Source organism: Chiloscyllium plagiosum, unplaced genomic scaffold, assembly GCF_037043375.1.
Source record: "Chiloscyllium plagiosum isolate Xiang-an unplaced genomic scaffold, Cpla_swu_hap1 HiC_scaffold_45, whole genome shotgun sequence".
Lineage (NCBI taxonomy): Eukaryota > Metazoa > Chordata > Chondrichthyes > Orectolobiformes > Hemiscylliidae > Chiloscyllium > Chiloscyllium plagiosum.
Genome location: NW_028270183.1, coordinates 9,584,697 through 9,603,431, shown reverse-complemented (window position 1 = coordinate 9,603,431; position 18,735 = coordinate 9,584,697). Strand labels below are relative to the sequence as shown.

Here is an 18,735-nt window from a genome sequence, read left to right as displayed (position 1 = left end):
ATGGGTGCTGGTGCTGGGATGGATTGCAGGCTGTGAGGGGCTGTGATTGGAAGGTGGGGAAGTCTATTTTCTTTGAGGGGAGTGGGTGGGGTGAGCCTACCTGCTCCTCACGACCCACAAGAAGTGCTGTAAATCTCCCAAATATCTCTTCGGTATGTTTCCCGAACACGACCCTCACCCATTCCCTCCCGCCTCTAACCCAGCACTCCACCCAACTGCTCGCGGGCAGTTCTGTTTTCTGTTTCAGAGACATCATGAAGAGAAACAGTGAGCTATGACTGATAGTTAGCATTCACCAAGTAGCAAAACCTTAATTTATGGTCTTACAATAATCGGTGTTTTACCCTCAGTGGGTATGAGTCAAAGGTGAGAAAATGAGCAGAGCGATTAAAATCTGATTGAATCTGATTGAGGGGTTGAATGGCCTTGACCTGATCTGAGAATCTGTCCCATGCAGGAACTGAAAATCTCAAACAGAGTAATAAAGAAGGAGACTGATGTATTGTTAAGATTTGATTTACCCAAAACTAAGTTCTCACCAATGACAGGCCAAGGGAAGTGTGCCCATTTCACTCTCGTACATGACCACTCAAGGATCCTTGTAAACTGGACCTCTCTTGTACAGGAAATTTGTGAGCAACTGAATAGGCTGCAGTATCTTGAAGTGAATATTCAAGGAATTTCTTGGCAGCATGGATTTGAATCCTCCTCTTAAAAACCTAATCGTTCAGACCGATTGAGCCACAGCATTAAGCCTTTCACTCTCAAGACAATAGAATTGTTTTGTAAACAGAGGCCAATAACACTTGCAATTCCTTCTTCAGGCCACCGCCCAAATGGAGGAAAGGCTACAGGAGTTCTTCACAGTCAACGCTCCAGAGAACGTGCTCCCCCTGGCTGATGGGGTCCTCAGCTTCATCCACCACCAGGTCATTGAAATGTCCAGGGACTGCCTGGACAAGTCGCACGAGGGGCTCATCACTTCACGCTACTTCTATGAGCTGCAGGAGAATCTGGAGAAGCTATTGCAGGATGTGAGTCAGCCCATATGTTTCGTAAAACACGCAGGAGTCTTATCAAATGTGTTCTTTCAATGTGCATGTTGCCGATCAAGAAGCCATTATTTTGTTAATAGTGTTAGAGAGCTGTGCAGCACAGAAACAGACCCTTTGGTACAACTTGACATGCCGACCAGATATCCTAAATTAATCTAGTCCCATTTGCCAGTATTTTTGCCCATATCCCTCTAAACCCTTCCTACTCATATACCCATCTTTTAAATGTTGTAATTGTACCAGCCTCCACCGTTTCCTCTGGCAGCTCATTCCATGCAAGCACTACCCTCTGAGTGAAAAAGTTGCCCCTTAGATTCCTTTTAAACTTTCCCCCTTGCCTGAAAACCTTTTCTCTCTAGTTTTGGACTCCCTTACCCTGGGAAAAATACCTTGTCTATTTACCCTATCTGTGGCCCTCATGATTTTATAAACCTTGATAAGGTCACCCCTCAGCCTCCGACGCACTAGGGAAATTAGCCCCAGCATATTCAGCCTCTCTCTATAGCACAAACCCTGGCAACATCCTTGTAAATCTATTCTGAACCCTTTCAAGTTTACCAGCATCTTTCCTACAGCGGGGCGACCAGAAATGAATGCAGTTAATGTTACGGATCAGTTCTAGAATGAGCTAAAATGTTTACCTCCCATCACTGCCTCCCTCACCCCACATGCCCCCTCCCTCATACCCCATAGTTGGAGAGCATCCAACTACCATTTCATGAACATACTCCATTATTCACCAGAGGGGAACCCAAAACAATCTGCTCACCCCTTTAGGTAGGACATGTGGGTTTTTGAGAGAGTTTTATAAGTAATTTACAAGAATGTTTTCAGTGAAGTGGGAGTTTAGTTGCAAAGTCAAGTTGGAGAAGCTGAGAGTGTCCTCTTCAGATCAAAGAGGATTGAGGGGAGATTTGATAAAGTTGCACAAGATTGTGATGGGTTTGGATAAGGCAAAGTAAAGTTGTTAGCTGATTGTACAAGAATTATAGAATACCAATTTAAGGTTGGATATGTGATGCAGGAGGATATGAAGAACTTTTTTTATGCAGTGAATTGTGAGGACTTGGAACTGACTGACCATGGGAGTGGTGAAAGTTAAGGTAATCAATGATTCGAAAAGAATATCCAACACCAATAAACCTGCAGGGCTGTGGGGATAGAACAGGAGAGTGGGACTGAGCGGATTTCTCTACAGAGAGCCAGAATGAACTTTTGTGCAAAAATGACTGAAAGTAGGCAGGTTGTTTTGCATTGATGAAGCAAAGGTCAGCAGGCAATTTGAATGGGTGCAGAATTTAAAGGTCCAAGTTTAAAATGATGAAACCAGTGTGGAAACTAGAAGTTATAACCACCTCTCTCTATAGACAAAGCTGGATAAATAAATGGATATAAACATCTAGCCGTGGTAGGTATAGACTAAGACGATCCCACATTCAGTAAAGAGCAAAGAAAGATTTGTTTATTTCCACCTTATAGCATGGTTTGGGAATATCCCAAAGGACAGTGAATTACTTTGAAATGAAGTCATTGTTGTTATGTAGGAAAACACAGCAGTCATTTAGTTCCCAACAATAACCCACAAACAGCAATGAAATTGTGCTTCCAAATAAACCTGTTGGACTATAACCTGGTGTTGTGTGATTTTTAACTTTGTCCACCCCAGTCCAATACCGGTGTCTCCAAAGCAATGAAATGAATGGTCTGGTGTTTTCCGGGGTATCAGTTGGTGCTGAGTTGTTTGCAAGGGCGATTAAGAGAATTCCCTGCTCTCCTTTGAATAATACCTTGAGACCTTTAATGTCTGTATTTTTTCACATAAATTATAAACAGTTAGCAGGCAAGTATGACAGGTAATTGGAATGTACACAACACGTTAGCCTGAACAGGATAGAATATAGAAGTAAGGAGGCAGGGGCTCTTAAGGCACAGTGCCAGGGTCCCTGACTCTAATCTAGACGATCTGGATTCAATTCCACCAGCTCCATAGGTGCGTAATAACATCTCTGAACAGATTTATTAGGAAATATCTAAAAGTAGGGAGGCATTGTTACAACTATTGGAGGCATTAGTGAGACCACATCTGGAGCACAGTGGACAGTTTTGCCTCCTTACGTAAGGAAGGATAGATTTGCATTGGAATCAGTTCAGAGATGATTCACTCCTGGGATGACAACATAGTCTTGTGGGGAAAAGTTTGAAGTTAGGAGCTTCAGAGAACAAGAGACGGATCTTTTTGAAATGTGCGAAATTCTGAGATGACAGTGTAGAAACTGAGAGGATGTTTCTCCTAATGGAGAATTGAGAACTGGGGAGTGTAAATTTAAACAAAAAATAATAGATTTATTTTTTATTTTAAATGGTAATTTCTTCTCTCAGGTGGCTGTTAATCTTTCGAATCCTCTTCCACAGAGAGCAGTGCACTGGGCCACTGCTTATGTTCAAGTGTGACTTAGATGTTTATTCAGGAAGGGTTATGGGGACAGGCACGAACGTAGAGTTAAGACCACAATTAGGTCACCAATACCTTACCAGATAGTACAGTAGGTTTGACAAGTCGAATGGCCTGCTTCTCCTTATATTCTATATGATCCTGTGATCTTATTTTTGTTTGAAGGACAATCCTTGCAAGATTGAGACACTAACTGCATACCAGACTTCAGTTTCAGCCTAGATTATGACTTCAGCCCTAGATTCGGGCTTTGACTCACCACTTGAGTCAGAAATAAGAGTAGCCAGTGACTGAGTCAAGATGACACACTGGATCAAATGCTATTGGAGAGCAATGGTAGAGACACACTGGGTGACTAAGTCATGAACTAGTTGAATGCCAGAGGAAACCTGAGGGACTGAATAGTCAATTTCTGTACCTATGCAGCATTGATAATGATTCTTGCGCTTTGGGCACCAGAGAACATTTCTGCAGAATTCTCTGTCAGGAACGAAAATATTCAGGGCTCTGGCAATATAAATGGTGCTTGGTCTGTGGAAGAAGTCAGGTAATTTAAATGATCATCACTCTTCTTCTTCTTGTTTTGACCAAACTAAAAGTATTAAAAGCTTTGGATATCTTGGATGTTGGAGCATCAATGATGCGGAGGCATGTCTGTCTCTTCTGTAATCAAATTCCTCATGTCAGCCATATTTGATGGCAAGGTGTTGGGAGGGTGGTTGTCTTTGTAGTACACATTTGCACAATTCCTGTCGTCAAGTCTAAAGTGATGTGAGTGTCACCATGGAAATAGAATGACGGCAGTGCACAATAACTTAAAAAACAAATACCTCTAATTTAGGCACATGGCTAATACTGAGAGCATCCATCCCATAAGTCACTTACACCTTCAGCCTCATCTGACTCATGGAAATTTTTGGACAGGGATCATTCATCCCATCATGTCCGTGCTGCTTCTTTGAAAGAGTCATCCAATCAGCTCCACCTTCCAAAGCCAAAATGTCCTTACAGAAAACAAAACCCAAAAGTTAATCAATCACAAATTTTGCACAATGTAGAATTAAATGGAAATCCATTTTATTGCTGATTCTACTTGAATATTTTGCCACACCCACATATCAATGGGAGCATCATTGGTGAATGATGGGGAGATTTTCCACGCCATAGGGTGCCTAGGACCTGAATTAGAGCCTTCCTTTGTGTCCTGAGATGCTGTCATCATTTCATCTGCTTGTCTTGGATTAGTTCCAACAGAATCATAGAATTGTTATGGTGCAGAAAGAGGCCACTCAGCCCATTGTGCCTGCACCAGCTCCTCAAGCGTACTACCTAGTGCCATTCTTCTGCCTTTTCCCTCTATCCAAACAATCAGCTAATGCATTCCTGAATGCCTCAATTGAACCTGCCTCCACCAAACCTCCAGACAGTGCATTCCAGACTCTAACAATGTGTGAAAAAGTAATTTTCTCACATCACCTTGTTTCTTTTGCATGTCACTGTAAATATACACCATTTTATTCTTGTTCCTTTTATGAGCGGGGATTGAAGTGTTCCAGGTCAGTTCTAACACAAGCAACATCTCCCATTCCTCCCAGGCACATGAACGATCTGAGAGTTCAGAGGTTGCTTTTGTGACACAGTTGGTGAAGAAGCTCCTGATCATCATTGCACGGCCAGCACGGTTACTCGAGTGTCTGGTAAGCCACATTATTCTGTACTCTCCAATATGGATATACCAGTTTCCTATTGTATTATTATATTGTATCTTCAGGCACCACTTCAAAATGGGGCCTTCGACTTCAGAAACATAGAAACTTAGAAAACAGGAGCAGGAGCAGGCCATTTGACCCTTTGAGCTTGCTCTGCCATTCACTAGGATCATGACTGATCATCCAAGTGAATAGTGTGTTGCCCAATATCTTTTGACCATTTAACCTCCAAGTGTTATACCCAACTCCTTTTTGAAATCATACAATGTTTAGGCCTCGGCTCCTTTCTGTGGTAGTGAATTCCATAGGCTCACGACTCTGCAGGTGAAGAAATTTCTCCTAGTCTCAGTCCTAAATGGTCTACCCTGTATCCTTAGACTGCGAGCCCTGGTAAAGGTGATACAGGTCCCACAGATACTTGCCTGCAATTCTGCAAACCATAGCACAATTAAATCTCAAAGCTTACTTGCCAATCTCATGCAGACCAGAAACAGGTACACAGGTCACTCTTCACTCATTTCTCCCTTCGCACGATTTTCAGTTGCAAACAGTGAGGGTTGATCCATTTTGTTAAGGGTTTTGTCAATGCTGTGAGCTGTCAACTCAGGATTTGCACCACCAGTTTACATACAGAAGAATGAAATGAGAGTGTTTCAGTTTCTTCTGCAGTGCTGCACCTTATCTCCGGGTACCTCGGAGCATGTAGAATGTAGATATGTTGATTCTTGTGACCTCCCATTGTTCCCAAAATCATCAAAAGTACATTGCTCTCCCACTGCCATTACCCAATGATGCAGACCACTGAGTACCCGGTAATATCGAGGGAGGGGGAGTGATTGCGTTTGGTGCAGGTGGATAGCAATGAAACACTGTTCATACTATGCCTCAGCCTTGCAGCTGATATTCTGGTGGGAAATATAGCTCTGGATCTCAGTATATATTACGTCTGAGAAAATGGAGTTGAGTGATTGGACTAAAACAGTTTGAGATCCTATATGGAATCTTGCTGAAATAACACAACCTCCAACATGGGAAGCCCTGTAATTGCTGATGTTTAATAGAATAGTAGAGTGATACCATGCAAAAGGAGGCCATTCAGCCCTCATGCCAGTACTAACTCTTGATAGAGAGTTAGCTCCTCTACCCCTTACTCTTTGCAAAATTAATTCGGTCTTCTGGGGATGGATTTGAACTTTGATCCCTGAGTTAGTAAAGCGCAGCAGGTCAGGCAGCATCCAAGGAGTGGGAGAATCGACGTTTCGGGCATGAGCCCATCTTCAGGAATGATTCCTGAAGAAGGGCTCACGCCCGAAACGTCGATTCTCCTCCTTGGATGCTGCTTGACCTGCTGCGCTTTTCCAGCAACACATTTTCAGCTCTGATCTCCAGCATCTGCAGTCCTCACTTTCTCCCTGAGTTAGTAGTCTAGTAACATAAGCACTACAGATTTACATTTAGCTCACTAAGTTAATTTAACATTGGTGGTAGACATCACTCACTGCTGGAAGAACCCACCCATTGCTGTGACCTGAGGGTTACCCTGAACTCATTCAGCCAGTCACATCAGCGTGTGGGTTTTGAGTTCCCCTGACACCCCTACCCCTCCCCCAGTGTTTAGGATGTAGCAATTCATGAAAACAACAAGTCCACCCTGACCCCACTCACCACATTCACATGTGTCTCATAGCTGGAGTCAGGAGTTAGGATACTACCTCCCTCCTGCCTCTCTAGTGCTGACAAATACTCTCTCAATAGAATAAATGACTACATTGCCCGAGCAGAAAGGACTCCTCTGTGCTTTAGGTCATTAGCATCAAGGCACGGTCAACCTAACCGCTCCCGCCTCTTGCAGCTCCATCAACAAGGGAAGTCTGGGTTTTCCGACGGGCACATCAGTTTGTCTGGGACTGACAGAGCAAAGTCAGGGGGACCCTGTTTGGTCTGTCTACACCCAAGTTATACCTGGAGCAAACAAGAATCCTAATTTACACTTGGATTCTTGGCCCGACTCACAGGAACCTTACGGATGTTGAAGGAAATGTCTTTTGTTGGGAAACCAGGAGGTTGGTTTGTTCAGATTTCAGTCTAGGTTGCACTGTTATCTTGCAACGGCCTCATAGTTATAGCTAACCTAAAGAACACTAGCCGTTTAAGTGGGAAAACTGCATTAACATATCACCTGGCTCCAGGTCCCACTGCTCTTTACAGAGACATAATGGGGAGGTGGTGGCAGAATGGTAATGTCACTGGACTAGTAATCCAGGCTAATGCTTTGAGGACAGAGATTCAAATAGCTATGGCAGATGGACAAAGTTCAAATTAAATAAAATCTGAAGTAAAAAGCCAGTCTAATGATGACTATGTGACCATTGTCAATTGTTTTAAAAATTAATCAAATTCATTGCTGTCCTTTAAGGAAGGAAATCTTACCTGGTCTGTTCTACAGAGGATTTGAGACCCACCACAATGTGGTTGACTCCTAACATTACTCTGGGCATTTAGGACTGAGTAATAAATCCTGGCCAAGACAGCGACACTCGCATACCATGAACAAATAAATGCTATCAACCACAGTTTGACACCATATCAAATGAGGACGTACCTGGCTAGATGATGTAAAGCTCAGGCAAAGAGGCATCTCTTAAAGTGTAAATCAAGATGAAGAGAGGAGAGGAAGGCCAAATGGAGGGAATTTCCGAGGATAGGATCCAAGTAGCTGGAGGTATGGCTGCCAATTGAAATCAGGGAAGAGCAATAGGATAGAGCTGGATATTGCAGGGTTGTGGAGCTTTATTTAAATTAGCTACATACAAATTCTCAAAAGGATTTTTCAGTTCATTCTCTGGGAACCACTAGCCCTTACTGTTTATGACTAGTTTCCCTGAACAACTTTCTTCAAAGCCTGGTTTAATTTGACCTTGTGGCTAGTTAGGCCTGTTTAGAGGTCAGCCAGAGTCACCCACATTGGTGTGGGAGTGGAATCACTTATAAATGCAGAACAGGATAGGAACAGCGCATTTCCTTTCTGAAAAAGACATTAGTGAATCATTTATTTGTAGGACAATCCAATAACATTGCAGTCACATTTATTCTAGGCTCTCAGGAGATTAATGCTGGAGGGGAGGTTTCCTCAGAGCTGTTCTATAACTTAATTGGAAAGACAACGTCAAATAGAAAGAAAGACTTGCATTGATATAGCCCTTTTCACAGTCACAAGACATTTTAAAGTGCCTAGCAACTGCTGAAGTACTCAATGTTGCAGTGGTAATGTAGCAATGTAGTGAGTTGGATGATCAGCCATGGTCATATTGACTGACGGAGCAGCATCAAAGGGCTGAATGGCCCCACAAAGAGCAATGGGAGATTGACCAAATAATCTGATATTTGTGATGTTGATCAACAGTGGCCAGGACATTTGAGATAAGACCAGGTCAGTTTTGAAATTTATGCCATGGAAGGTTTTACATCCACCTAGGCAGTCAGGACCTCTATTTAACGGCCCATACAAAAGACACCACGTCCGATGGTATAGTGCCCCTTACTGCACTGGGGGCTGAGCAAAGATCTTTGATGCTCATCCCCTGATGTGGGAGTTGAATCAAGAACCTTCTGATTCATAAATGATGTAAAGATCCCTTACATGCAGAAACTGTGTCGTGCTCAGTCTAGCAAATGGACTTTGAGAAAACTACTAAGTTCACCAAAACTCTCTCAAACACAGCCCTTACTTTCATCCACTCCATGCAGGAATTTAACCCTGAGGAATTTTACCATCTGTTGGAGGCTGCTGAGGACCATGCAAAGGAGGGCCATGGCATTAAAATTGACATTCCCCGTTACATCATCAGCCAGCTGGGACTCACCCGGGACCCCCTGGAAGGTAAAGACATTCTGATTTCTATTGTTCTAAATAAACCTTAAACAAGTTCAACAGCCCCCGGTGATGCGCAGTGACTGAAATCAAAATTAATTGGTCAATGGAAACTTCTTTAAAATATCATTATTCAGGCGATGATACACTCAGACCCTGTAATGGTTCCTAAAGGCATGCTCTTCTTTCTAATGCTATTTTCAAACACCCTGATTGGACACGGTATGACACACCACTGTGGTAAGTGAGATCTGAACCTATATCTTCACATCCAGAGTAGGGACACTACCATTGTGCCACAAAAACCTGAAGCAATCTACTGTCAACTCTAATGGACTTGTGCAGCTTAAGTGTTTGGCCACTGTGGCATTCCATCAATCTACAGCACTTCCAATAACAAAATAAAATCCTACAGCTAAATCTCATGAAAATTGCTAAAGCTTTTGCTAATTGTAAATTAATTCTTAAAAATAAAATTGGCCGAAGTGTCAGAAGCCAGAGAACATTGATTCATTTGCAAAAAGAACCAGTTAAGGAAAATGATTGTTGTTCATCAGTTGTTAAGTTGTGGACTGCAGGCCTGCAAGGGCAGTCAGAGCAGAGCCAAATGCACAAAGGGAGTTGAAGTAGGAAATAGGGATGAATTGGATAGTCTTTCCAAAATCTGTCATGGTTTTAATGGTATAAATGTCCTCCTTTGTGCTGGAGGTTTGTCTCTGCCTCCTAGTAGGGAACAGTTCCACTGGAGCCAGTAGCCATTTGTCCCCTGTGAGCCTGTACACAGGAGCACAGAGATGGCAAGGCTGTGACAGCGATGTGAATCTTTAAGGGATGAAGGTGCAGGACACTCAGTTATCCTTAGTATTACGGTCAGGGTTCCGAACGCTATGCTTGCACCAATCAAGGCAGCCTATTCAACTGCAAGCGGCATCATTGTGAAGCCTTGTTCTATTTTCATCTGACACTTGCAAATGTGCACTTCCACACAATAATTACTGGAACGATTCCTAGAATGAGAGACCTGGTGGACAGAAAACTTGAAGCTCTTTGTACTGGTCCTACTAATCCAGAGTGAAGGCAGCTCACCCTGCCGCAGCACATACTTTCCAATCGATACGCTTCAACATCAGAGTAGGGACACATTCATTCACTGAACTTACAGGGTAAATATGTGCTTTACAATTGTTATGTCTGTCAACTCCATCTGCATATGAGGCATGATTGGTAGGGCATCGTGTTGTCTAGGTTTAAACATGAGTTGTTTGTTTGTTCTGCTTGAGCTGTGCATTGGGAACAGCATTTATAATCACAGCAATACCATGTAGGAACTGGACATGTAGCAGACATGAGCCATGATGTGAGGCAGTAAAATAAGAGACATAGTGCCCTTTTCAGCACTGCAGCCCCTTCAGGATAAGTGTCTCATTATGCACCAAGCTGTCAGAAACCCTGCCCTTCCATACACACATTGTCCTTTTATGCACAGACTTCCCGCTCATGCATGTTAAGCCAGTTTATGAACAAATTCCTCTCGTACACAGACTGCTGTTTTATGCACATACTCTTGTTCACACACTGCCCCCTCATGCTCGTCCAACAGCCATGTGCATACTACACCCCTTGTACCCATACTGCCTGCTGGTGCACACATTGATCTCTTCCGAACACATTACACTGTCGGGCACACAGCGACCTCTTGTTTGTGTGCTTTCCTCTCTCCTGCACATTCCAGCCATTTGCACACACCATTATTCCCTTCCTGACCTTGTGAACACATTGCCTTCTTGCACTTGCAAAGATACACATTTCCTGAAGTCTTTTTAGAGCATCTTTGACAATGTTTTGTGACGAGCTCCCTGTTTCCAACAAAAAGGTGGGGGGGAATGGGAAAAGAGAAACAAAATAACATTTGGACACTTCCTTTTGAAATTAGTTGAATTAACTACAATGAAGAATTTATCAAAATGATCTTATCTAGTTTGGTGTAAACTCAGATCCCTAGTTTGACATCATATTCTAATCAGTCAACTTCAATTTCAGAGAGCCATTTGTAATTTTAAAAGCACATTGCCTTAGATTTACATGATCAAATCTTGCAGGTGAGGTGATTGGATTCTTCAGTCTGATAATGCACACAGTTATCACCTTGTGTTGTAAAACAGTTGTCCATAGGCATGTTCTATTTCAGTGTCCAGCCTGTGGACACATTTGCACACCACATTTGTAATAACACGGTACTAAGAAATAAGGTTCTGAGTGTCTTGCCCCTTTAAGAGGGCTGCTAAACCTGAAATGCTCAAATACTTATTCTCATATTCTTGTGAACAGAAATGGCCCATCTGGATACCTATGACAGTCCAAATCTCAACACCCAAGAACTGGTCGACTTGATCGATGTGAGTTCATTCAGCCAGAGTTATGTCTGTGTTTTTTAAAATATTTGTACATAAACAATGGAAGGTTTCATCTCTTGCTTTCTCCCTCAACAGCTTTGAAGGCCTGGTGTGTACAGCTCTATATTGTCAATGTGGGATGTGGTCTCTGATGGTTCATGTCCACAAGGTCAAGCAGCATCTATAGTGAGAGAGACAAAATTAACATTTCAGGGTGATCATCTTTCATCAGTTCAGATGGAAGGTCACCAACATGAAGTGGTAACTCTGTTCCTCCTTTCACAGACATTGTTAGGCCTGCTGAGTTTTTGGTTTAGATTTCCAGCATTAGCCGGATTTTCCTCTTTCTGGATCCGGCGATTACAGTAGTTTATGGACGTTCTGCCTCAGCACTTATCCCCATGTTTTGGAGTTGAGCCCTTTATGCAAGGTAACTTTTAGTCCCTCTATAATGGCCAGGAATGCCTGTTGCCCTTTGTGAACGATAACTAATTACTTAAAGTCCAGAGCTGAGAGCTTCATTTGGTCCCTCTGATCTCCTGCTAACTTGAGCAAAACTTTAGATGTGTCGTAAGCAAGCGCCAGTCTCAGGTGATTTTGTTCCATACCAATGCTGTGGAAAGGAGCTCATAACTGCAGTATTGTTGGACAGATTCTATGTGAGGTGTTGTCCTTTGTCTCTCTAACTCTCATTGTGTTTTGCATTCCATCTGTTTCTCTTTTGCTGCTTTTATGCTTCTCTTTTTCTCTGCCCCAGTCTTTTTCTATCACTGTAGCATCATAGGAGGTCTCCTTCTCAGTTCTACTCCCAGTGCAACAGTGCACCGTTCCAGCTGAAAGACTGTTTAAAATCCCAAGTATTGAGCAAATATTGAATTTCTCAATTCACTTCCCTGGTGAAGAGGCCATAGCTGAAAGCACTGTACTGTTCAGTGTAGTGACAAGGGTGGCTAATCCTGTGAATGAAAATGTCACACAAATATAATAGAAATGCAGTTTTAAATTCAGCTTGATTGGGCTTGAGTCATTCTGGAGTAATGCTGAACCTGACCAGGGAGCAGCTGATGCAGAGAGGAATGTTCACCAGCTTTAAAAATTGAACAAGTGTAATTTCTTTAATGCTTTCCAACAGACTCCAGGATTCAAAGTTTAAGAGAGTGCATGGACAGAAAAGATTTTGCTGTAATTCACTGCTGAAGATAGCCTAGAATGCAGAAGTTCATAGGTCATGCAGCAAGTCACAGAGTAGGGGTGAGGAAGACTGATCACACACTCTATATGTTACACGGCGAGTTACAGACTCTATGCCTTTGTCACCGCCTCATTCGGTAATTCCAGTGCTCACCAAGCTGGGAATCTATCCATTTGTCTTCCTGCGCTATAATTTATTTGAAACACTGCCGCCTGCATACTAACCTCAATCAGGTCCTTCTCCCCTGAGAGTGGCCTGCATCTACTCCCAATTAATGCCTGAAATTGGAGGTTTTCGTTATCATGTTTAAGTCTCATCATCACCCCCGATCCAGCTGTATAACATTTTATAAAGCTCTCATTCCTGTGACTCTGATGCCTTGTGTATTCACATTTCCAACATCTCCCCACTCCCTGCTGCCGTTCTCTTCAACCCAGCATTGGTGACTGGTCCTTCAGCTTGGAGAAAGTGAGGACTGCAGATGTTGGAGCTCAGAGTCGAGAGTGTAGTGCTGGAAAAGCACAGCAGGTCAGGCAGCATCTGAGGAGCAGGAGAATCGACGTTTCGGGCATAAGCCCTTCATCAGGAATCCTGTTCCTGGATACTGCCTGACCTGCTGTGCTTTTCCAGCACTACACCCTGGTCCTTCAGCCTCCCAAGTTCCTCTACCTCCCCAGTTCACTCTCCCCTTTCATTTCTACCCATCCCTTTGTGCCAGGCCACTTTCTTTCAAACTTTGTCTTTTAGCACAATGTCAAACATTTTGTTTATCCTCTATGCAGCACTTATAAATGCAAATTATTGGTGAAAAATCCAACCCTAACCAACATGTCTGATTTTCCCCAGGGTCGTGGGCCTTCTGGCAAACCTCCAAAGGCACCATCTGAAGAAGACTTTGACACCATTAAACTAATAAGCAATGGGGCATATGGGTAAGTGGGAATATGGATGTTTTATTAATTTATTCTAGGAAAGTATGGATGTTACTTATTGTAGTTAACTTCTTTCGAAAGATCTTGTAATTATAGCCACGAGGTAGTACAGAACTTGAACCTTGCTGAGAAAGATTCAGCATGTTGTCAAAGCTTACTGTTTACACTCTTCAGGACAAAGGCGAAAATGTCAAATTTCAGACACAGACTCATAGAGACATAGAGCTGTACAGCATGGATACAGACCATGTAGTCCAATTCATCCATGCCGACCAGATATCGTAAATTAGTCTAGTTCTATTTGCTAGCATTTGGTCCATATCCCGCTAAACTCTTCCTATTCATATACTCATCCAGATGCTTTTTAAATGTTGTAATTGTGCCAGCCTCCACCACTTCCTCTGGCAGCTCATTCTATAAACACACTCTGTGTGAAAACGTTGCCCCTTTTTAAATATTTTCCCTCTCACCTTAAACCTATGCCCTCTACTTTTGGACTCCACACCCTTGAAAATAAAACATTGGCTATTCACCTTATCTATGCCCCTCATGGTTTTATAAACCTCTATAAGGTCACCCTCAGTCACCCTCCAGGGAAAAAAGCCACAGTCTATTTAGCCTCTCCCTATAGCTCAAACCCTCCAGTCCTGCCAACATCCTTGTAAATCTTTTCTGCATCCTCTCAAGTTTAACAACTTCCCTTCTATGGGATGGAGACCAGAATTGTACACAGTATTTTAAAAGTGGCCTCATCAATGTCCTGTACAGCCACAACATGACGCCCCAAATCCTGTACTCAATGTTCTGACCAATGAAGGCACGCATGCTAATCGCCTTCTATATCGCCCTGTCTGCATGCAACTCCACTTTCAAGGAACAATGCATCTACACCACTCGGTCTCTTTGTTTAGCAACACTCCCCATGACCCTACCATTAAATGTATAAGTCCTGCCCTGGTTTGCCTTACCAAAATACACTTAAACTCCATCTGCCATTCCTGGGCCCATTGGCCCACCTGATCTAGATAATCATCTTCACTGTCCACTACATCACCTATTTTGGTGTCACCTGCAAACTTACTAACTGTGCCTCTTGTAACCACATTCAAATAATTCATACCAAATGATGAAAAGCAATTGACCTAGCACTGATCCTTATGGCACACCATTGATAACAGGTCTCCTGTCCAAAAGGCAACACTCAATCATCAGCCTCTATCTCCTATCTTCAAGCCAATTTTGTATCCAGTTAGCTAGCTGTGATCTATTCTTCCTAACCAGTGTACCATGTGGAATTTCATCAAACGCTTTCCTGAAGTCTATATAGACAATGTCTACCACTCTGCCTTCATCAAACTTAAAAATTACACAACACCAGATTACAGTCCAACAGGTTTAATTGGAAGCACTAGCTTTCGGGGTGCTGATCCTTGTTGGACTATAACCTGGTGTTGTGTGATTTTTAACTTTGTCCACCCCAGTCCAACATCGGCATCTCCAAATCATCAAACTTCTTTGTCACTTCTTCAAAAAAGCTCGATCAAGTTAGTGAGACCTGATTTCCCACACACAAAGCCATGTTGACTATCCCTATTCAGCTTTTGCATTTCCAAATGCATGTATATTTTGTCTCTCAGAATCCCCTCGAACAATGTACCTGCCACTAACGTAAGGCTCCTGGTCTATAGTTCTCTGCCTTTGCTTAATTTTAAATCATAGAGACTCTTGAAAAGGTTGGCAACACTATGTTGGAGCCAGAGCTCGTCCAGACAGATTGGAGGATGACGCACAACAGCGTAGCCACACATGGGACCTGATTCGTGTGGAGTTGGAACAGATGGCATAGGAGTCTTTTCTTTGATGACTTGTGGGTTCTAATTTGTATTATGTGTGGATGATATCCAATTTTTTTTTCTGGAAAAGAATGGGAATTGTGTATGGAAGGGTTCACTGTTCATTTGCCAAGTCTAGCTCTAGCTGAGCGATTATATTACGGACTAAGAGATCAATAAAAATTAGTCAACATTCACTATCACAGGAGGAGCCCATTCAACCTGTGCCCTCCCAAAACTGCTTCTGCCATTCAATTAGTAGCTGCCCCTCAGGTCCATTTGCCCAAATTTGTTCCAAATCCCTTAACAACATTACCCAGTAAAAATCGATTGACCTCTGCTTGAAGATGTCAATTCTCACCCAACATCTACAGCTTTGTGGGAGGGGAGCTAGATACAAATTTATCTAGAAAAGCGCTTCATTCTTAAGTGGATCAGCAGAGGTATATGCTGCATTGGTATGAACCATTTCTTTGAATGATATGAACAAAGAGCACATGTGCCCTGGCAGGAAATTAGTCAGAGGATCTTTAACATACTAAAAGAGGTCAGTCAGCCCGTCGGGTACATACTCTGGAGAGTAACCCATTTCCCGGCTCTGTCCTTGAAGCCCCTGCAAGTTTGCTTACCTTAAGCTCCCATCCAGTTTCATTTTGAAATCATTTAGTGTCACCAAGTACCAGGCCATTGCTGTTGACTGCACCTCTTGTCCAGGACCTTAAATCCATTGCCCCTAACTATTGAACCATCAGCTAATGGGAACAGCTTTCATAGAATCATACAGCACGGAAATAGACCCTTTGGTCCAACCAGTCCATGCCAACCATAATTCTAAACTGAACTAGTCCACCCTGCCCTCGCTTGGCCCATATCCCTCCAAATGTTTCTTATTCGTGTACTGATCTAAATGTCTTTTAAATATTATAACTGTACACTCATCCACCACTTCCACTGGAAGTTCATTCTACACACAAACTACTCTCTGTGTAAAACAAATTGCCCTTGATAATTTTTTAAAAATCTGTCTTCTCTCCCCTTAAAGAATATGTCCCTTAGTTTTGAAAACCCCCACCTCATGGAAAAGGCATCTGCCATTAACCCTATCTGTATCCCTCATGATTTTATTAGCCTCTACAAGTGCACTCCTCAACCTCCTACCTTTCAGTGAAACAAGTCCCAGCCTATTCAGCCTCTCCCCATATCTCAAACCCTCGATTCCTAGCGACATCCTGGTGAATGTCTTCTGAACCCACTTTAGCTTAATAATATCCTTCCTATAGCAGGGTAACCAGAACTGGAGACAGTACTCCAGAACAGGCCTCACCTCTACATAACTTATCAGAACAATGTGGTTTAATTTAATAACACTTTAAATAGACGCAAAACTAAACAACCCGACTTCCAGTTGAAACTGTTGTTTGAAATGATTGGGTACTTGCTTTGTTCCAGTGCTGTTTACTTGGTGAGGCACAGGGAGACAAGGCAGCGATTTGCCATGAAGAAGATAAACAAACAGAACCTAATACTTCGAAACCAGATCCAGCAGGCATTTGTGGAGCGTGATATCCTCACCTTTGCAGAGAATCCTTTCGTAGTCAGTATGTTCTGCTCTTTTGAAACCAGACGGCATCTCTGCATGGTCATGGAATATGTGGAAGGTGAGTGACAAGACAGCCAGCCCGCTGTCACATCTCTAATCTTTGGAACTGGCGCAGTCTAAAAGGGAAAGTGTGGTGGAGGACAAACACTCAAGCAATTGTATTAATATTAATAAAGGGGTAAATACTTTTAATGGGAATGCATAAAAGTTAGGATTTCGTAAACCTACAATTGCTTAAAAGATTGTCGGTTTTGGGGAGGGAGGGTTGTTATTCTGGGTGTATGGAATTGATAGGCCGAACATCCTTTATCACCAAAGAACTTTCTAAACAAGGGGTCCACCTATGGATTGTCAGGGGAGTGGCTATTCTCCCCGCAGGAGGAAAAAGGGTGGGATCGAGGACCTGGAAACAGTCCTGGGCTCCCATTTCCCTGGATCTGCCAAAGCAAATGTTGATGTAAATGGTCCAACTCTAAATGTAATCAAACAGAATATAGTGTAAAAGCAGGCCATTCAGCCCATCAAGTCCTCACCAACCTTCCAAAGAGCATCCCATCCAAAACCACCCTGGTACCCGATCCCTGTAACCCTGTATTTCCCATGGCTAACCCACCTAGCCTGGATCAATGGTATTGGAAGAGCACAGCAGTTCAGGCAGCATCGAGGAGCTTCAGCAAAATCGATGTTTCGGGCAAAAGCCCTTCATCAGGAATAAAGGCAGAGAGCCTGAAGTGTGGAGAGATAAGCTAGAGGAGGGTGAGGGTGGGGAGAAAGTAGCAGAGAGTAAATGGGTGAGTGGGGGAGGAGATGAAGGTGATAGGTCAGGGAGGAGAGGGTGGAGTGGATAGGTGGAAAAGGAGCTAGGCAGGTCGGACAAGTCCGGACAAGTCAAGGGGACTGGAAATTTGAAACTAGGATGAGGTGGGGGAAGGGGAAATAAGGAAGCTGTTGAAGTCCACATTGATGCCCTGAGGTTGAAGTGCTCCGAGGCGGAAGATGAGACGTTCTTCCTCCAGGCGTCTGGTGGTGAGGGAGCGGCGGTGAAGGAGGCCCAGGACCTCCATGTCCTCGGCAGAGTGGGAGGGGGAGTTGAAATGTTGGGCCACGGGGCGGTTTGGTTGATTGGTGCGGGTGTCTCGGAGATGTTCCCTAAAGCGCTCTGCTAGGAGGCGCCCAGTCTCCCCAATGTAGAGGAGACCATATCGGGAGCAACGGATACAATAAATGATATTAATGGATGTGCAGGTAAAATTTTGATGGATATGGAAGGCTCCTTTAGGGCCTTGGATAGAGGTGAGGGAGGAGGTGTGGGCACAGGTTTTACAGTTCCTGCGGTGGCAGGGGAAAATGCCAGGATGTGAGGGTGGGTCGTAGGGGGGGCGTGGACCTGACCAGGTAGTCACGGAGGGAACGGTCTTTGCGGAAGGCGGAAAGGGGTGGGGAGGGAAATATATCCCTGGTGGTGGGGCCTTTTTGGAGGTGGCGGAAATGTCGGCGGATGATTTGGTTTATGCGGAGGTTTGTAGGGTGGAAGGTGAGCACCAGGGGCGTTCTGTCCTTGTTACGGTTGGAGGGGTGGGGTCTGAGGGCGGAGGTGCGGGATGTGGACGAGATGCGTTGGAGGGCATCTTTAACCACGTGGGAAGGGAAATTGCGGTCTCTAAAGAAGGCCATCTGGTGTGGTCCTCCTGGGAGCAGA

General features: G+C 43.6%; 1 protein-coding gene across 8 annotated transcripts in view; it reads left to right on the top strand.

The window, feature by feature from the left end:
* The window catches only part of mast1a (microtubule associated serine/threonine kinase 1a), a 162,523-nt gene that overhangs the window by 100,132 nt on the left and 43,656 nt on the right, over positions 1-18,735 (top strand). For all 8 annotated transcript variants that reach the window (XM_043694926.2, XM_043694928.2, XM_043694931.2 and 5 more), the window contains 6 exons: positions 825-1,034; positions 5,103-5,204; positions 8,964-9,096; positions 11,416-11,483; positions 13,519-13,604; positions 16,886-17,094. In XM_043694926.2, coding sequence (XP_043550861.2) covers positions 825-1,034; positions 5,103-5,204; positions 8,964-9,096; positions 11,416-11,483; positions 13,519-13,604; positions 16,886-17,094 — 808 coding nt within the window. The remainder of the gene's footprint in view (positions 1-824; positions 1,035-5,102; positions 5,205-8,963; positions 9,097-11,415; positions 11,484-13,518; positions 13,605-16,885; positions 17,095-18,735) is intronic.